General features: G+C 33.6%; 1 protein-coding gene across 1 annotated transcript; it reads left to right on the top strand.

Moving 5' to 3' along the window:
* The first annotated feature begins 576 nt into the window (after positions 1-576).
* pen-2 (presenilin enhancer, gamma-secretase subunit) lies at positions 577-4,563 on the top strand. The gene is made up of 3 exons (XM_028179138.2): positions 577-750; positions 1,285-1,389; positions 2,885-4,563. Exons 1-3 carry the CDS (start codon positions 690-692, stop codon positions 3,022-3,024), a joined length of 306 nt encoding a protein of 101 aa, XP_028034939.1. The 5' UTR covers positions 577-689; the 3' UTR covers positions 3,025-4,563.
* The last annotated feature ends 313 nt before the right edge of the window (positions 4,564-4,876 follow it).

The raw sequence follows: 4,876 nt of genomic DNA on the forward strand, positions 1-4,876 counted from the left end.
TCCGTCCGACGGGGGGGACATCAAAGGAAAAATAAAATTGTGATTTTTATTTCATACCGAGCATTTTCATATTTATTTTAGCGAGACTAACTAACAGCATTTCATTTTTATATATATAATACCTTAACTAATACGTGAATATCCTGATATCTTAATATACTTCGATAAAACGGATAAACGAGTGAAACTTAATACGGTACGAATACCGTATTAAGTGTATTAATAATCATTAATTTATTTCACGAATACCGTATTAAGTTTAACTCGTTTACCCGTTTTATCGAAGTATATTAAGATATCAGGATATTCACGTATTCGTTAAGGTATTATAATATTACATCATGAATATATTAATATTCGCTAATATTGATATATATCGGTATTAACCCATCTTTAACCTATTATGACATCCCAGATTTGTCCCTATTCTACCTCTAGTCCCTATTTCCCCCAATCTACTTGTACTACATTTTCTGATAAAATAGATCCGTATCTTATGTTCATGATTGACTTCCGACGAAAGAATATTAACTTTCACTTCTTTTGCCCATCCATTTGGAAAATATTTTTTGACAATTGACAACTATGACAAATCTTAACAACATCTCACAATTCTCACACAAGAAAAGAAAGTTCAGCAAAATAAAAGAGGCAAATCGATTAAATCAAATTGGTTAAGTCAATTAATTATGGATTTAAGTAAACTGCCGAACGATATGAAACTGCAATTGTGCAAATCATATTTTAAAGGTATTACTCACAAATTATTCATCCGTAAAAATTACGATATCTATACCAAATTAAGTCCACTAGCTCAGTTCACATTAATAAACATCATTTACGATGTAAACTTTATTATTAATCGGGCTCTTAGTACAATTTTCACTTTCAGTGTGTTCCGATAATTCATGTTAGGCAGTCCATAAATTTCAAACGATTCGTGTCACTTATCATTTTAATTTTAAGTTTTTATGGTAATTTTTTGTTTATGTTTTTCTGTAAAGCAATAACCCTTCTTAAAAAGGTTCTGCTCGCCTTGACAATAAGTTACCACATGTCTGAGAGAAAAAAACCTCACAATCTATCATCACTTTTGTTTTAATTAAGTGACGCATTTTCAACTCGACAAATTAATTAGAATAGCATATCTACCCCACTTCAGTTTACTCAGATTGCTATGAGACATCTATGCATTTCCTTTATTTTCAGAAATGACTTTATAACATAATATTTTTATAAAAAAACTAACACTTAGTTTTAATCTTATAATTTTCTTATTCATAGTTGGTTGTCTGTTCCTACCGTTTGTGTGGGCGGTGAACGTGTGTTGGTTCTTCCGAGATGCATTCATAAAACCAGCATATGATGAGCAGAAACTAATAAAGAAATGTGAGTTATTTTAATTAGTTTCATGATTAGACATGTTAATTGATAAACTTATCTATTAATGTTTATATGCTTTCCCTGCTATTACATATCGAAAATCTATATTTATACTATCAGACCCGGCCACAAGTGGCTTTGGCTAAGGTTTCTGTTTCTAAATAACACGTGGCCGGCTATGGTAATACCAAAAATTAACAAAGTAAGAACAATTGTATTTCACAGTGTTGCGTTACTACAAAAAAAAAATTCACTTATACCTTAACATCAGCAACACGTGATGCTCATCCCATTGTTGGTATTTTTAACACAGAGCCATCTATGAGATATTAACATCAGACAGTATTACAATTGCCTGTAAAAACTGATTTAAGGTGCCATCTGTTTTAGACTTATGAAACTTACAATTAATAACAAGAATGAACATAAGAAATCATTTTATTGTTAATTAATAAATATTGCGACCATTAATCAAAATAAAAGCCATTTAAATCGGCCTAAGTTGGAACAAAACACATACATAAAAAAAAGAAGTTGAAATCGGTTCAGTAGTTTAGGTGTTCATCACGGACAATGTGAAAAGTAATTTATATATATTAAGATGTGAAAGTCCTAACTCCTTAAATGTAATGAGTATAAATAGATAGTACACAGTAACAGATAGTAAATAGTAAGCTGTCTGCAAATCAATGTCCTCAAGTAACCTCTTTTTGTATGATGTTTATAATTACTATAATAACAACGGACGATGACTACAGCATGACAGTCATCGGTAGGATAGGATTACCTATCCGTATAACTCTGTAATTCAACTGACCAAATAATGTAACTGAGAAGATTTGCCAAGAAATACACCGGGTGAAAAGGCTTATTGGAACGAAGTTCCTTACGGCAGGCTTGGAAGGGATAGGGATTTTGCTGCGTGACCGAACTGAAAAAATGTGATAGTAAAACCGTAAGAAAAAATCCGTGGAAAAAAGTGCGTGGAATAAAACCGTTAAATGAGACGTGCGCAGGCGCGACAGTCGCATACACAAGCGAGTAGTGTATAATACCTTTCTCTTTCTCCTTCTTTCTTTTCGTTCTCTAATCCCTTCTCTCTCTATTTAGTAATTATTTCTATTTCTATGTAATTTTATGTTGTCAACCAAAAATAAAGAGATAGATATATTTTGTTATTTTAATTGATAATTTGAATTACTATTTTTTTTAGTTTACGTAATTTATTATTTCCTAAAATACTGAATTTCCTAAATACTTTCCCGTACTTAAATAAAAACTAATCAGCAAAATTTAAGAGAAAAACCAAGAAAACCTACATAAAATTGAGTAATGATTTCTTTTTTTGCAAATTGTGTCGATTCTACATTAGCCGAAGGAACTTCGTTCCTACCTGGTGTCCCACGACACCACATCTTTTTTTTACTACAATTTAATCCCAAAGGCATTTGGAAGCAAGGATTGTTGTTTTAATCTTCATGCTCCATTTATTTATTTACAGTTGTGATAATGAGTGCAATCGGAGCTTTCGTGTGGGCTGTTATATTGGTTACGTGGATTACGGTGTATCAAACGAACAGAGTGTCGTGGGGAGCTACAGGCGACGCACTATCCTTCATAGTACCTTTAGGACGAGCCTAGAAATATAGATAAGCAATATGTATTTTTATTAATAAGACTTTTTCATTTTAACTTGTTGGACAGTATTCAAGGGAGATTGTCTGGTGCTCTTAATTATTTAATAATTATGGCGTGTTAGTTAAGTTATTTACGACCAGACTACACAGCAATCTATGTTGAGTCATGGTTTGAAAATTATGCTTATTGGAATGGACTCTCTTAATGCACATTTTGTTCACGGGCTGAGAAGCTAAACCAAAAGACCTTTTTTGCAAGAATTTTTCAGTTACTTCCCAATCACCTACGAAACAAACATTTTTCTCTTGAATCAGCTTGCTGTCAGATATTGAGAATATGCAATTTGAAATAAACAATAAAATAAAGAAATTTTTTTTTACTAATATTTCTGAAAATTAATGACAATACCAACTTTATTTGAATTATATGCTATTATTAGTTTCATGACGACTCTTAATTTTTTTATTTAATCTTTACTTAATACACTATACAAAAAAGATACAGCAAAAGGTACTCTGTTCCAACCTAGTATCCCTAGGACCCCCCTCACTTTAGCTAGAATTTCTATAATGGTACCTATTGATGTTGGGAGTTGAATGATATGCAAGTCACATAATGTTTGTCTCATATAAATATACGAATGTACGGAACATCACGAGATCCTCACATGAGCCCGGAATCAGGGCTGTTTAGTTTAAGCGACATTTCGCTTAACACGCGCCATTTATCTTTATTTGATATCAGTATCAACAATTCGATGTATTTTAATTGAACTTCAATCATGTTTACCACGTTCAAGGTCGCGATTTCGATCCGGTGGTAGATTCATTCGCGAAGCAATTGCTCTTTTAGGCCTCCTTCGGAGGCGCTCGGGCAGCTGTTAGCAAATCCCACCCCTCCTGGCTGAACCTTTGTTCGCCCACCTGTCCTAGAGAAACTGGAAAGGCCTCCGGGCCACCAGTAATCTTTCAATAATAAAAAGAACCACATTCAAATAGATGAAGCTTTATTGTCATGATATTTGTTTCCAAATGTTTAAACTTTAAATGGCTCACCTGTATAGTTTTGAAAAAATGTCGCTTAAATCAAATAGCCTTTCACACGTCGAAATATGAGCAACGGTTCTTAGAGGACGTCTGAATTTGTGAGCGTTGGTGTTTATTGTTGGTGAGATGTCTTGTGAGTCCGCACGGGTAGGTACCACCGTCCTGCCTAGTTCTGCCGTGAAGCAGTAATGCGTTTCGGTGTGAAGTTGTTGTACTGTACAAACTGAGACCTTATTACTTATGTCTCGAGGTGGGTGGCGGCATTTACCTTGTAGATAACCTATGGGCTCTAGTAACCACTTAACACCAGGTGGGCCGGGAGCTCGTCCAACCACCTAAGCAATAAAAAATCTAATATAGTATAAGGACAAAATTGTCGAAGTTAACTTACGTGTATATAATATAGTATAAAGAGAAAATTGTCTAAATTAACTTATAATTTTTTTATGATCAATTGAATTTTTGTAAATAAATGACATAAATACGTGCGAACAAATCTTTTATTTAGAAAACAGAGGTACCTAATTCGATTTGTTTTTATTGAAGTGAAACTTCTTTAGGCGCGTGGAGAGTAAAATTTGAACTCCTGACAGATTCGTTACGGCTCGCTTAGAAAAGATACGATTAGGAAGAGCGAGAGTGAGAAAATAGATAGAGTCTCGCGAACCATTCGACCGTGGAGAGAGGGAAAAGGACAAAGCGAGCTAGGTCTTTTCTCTTATACGTAGCATTCCCTATTACAAGAGAAGTTTGATATAAAGATGAAAAATGAGGAAAACCACAATACTCCACACTGCAAAAGAAGTTTC

The sequence above is a fragment of the Bombyx mandarina genome, chromosome 23, assembly GCF_030267445.1.
Source record: "Bombyx mandarina strain Sakado chromosome 23, ASM3026744v2".
In the NCBI taxonomy this organism is placed as follows: domain Eukaryota; kingdom Metazoa; phylum Arthropoda; class Insecta; order Lepidoptera; family Bombycidae; genus Bombyx; species Bombyx mandarina.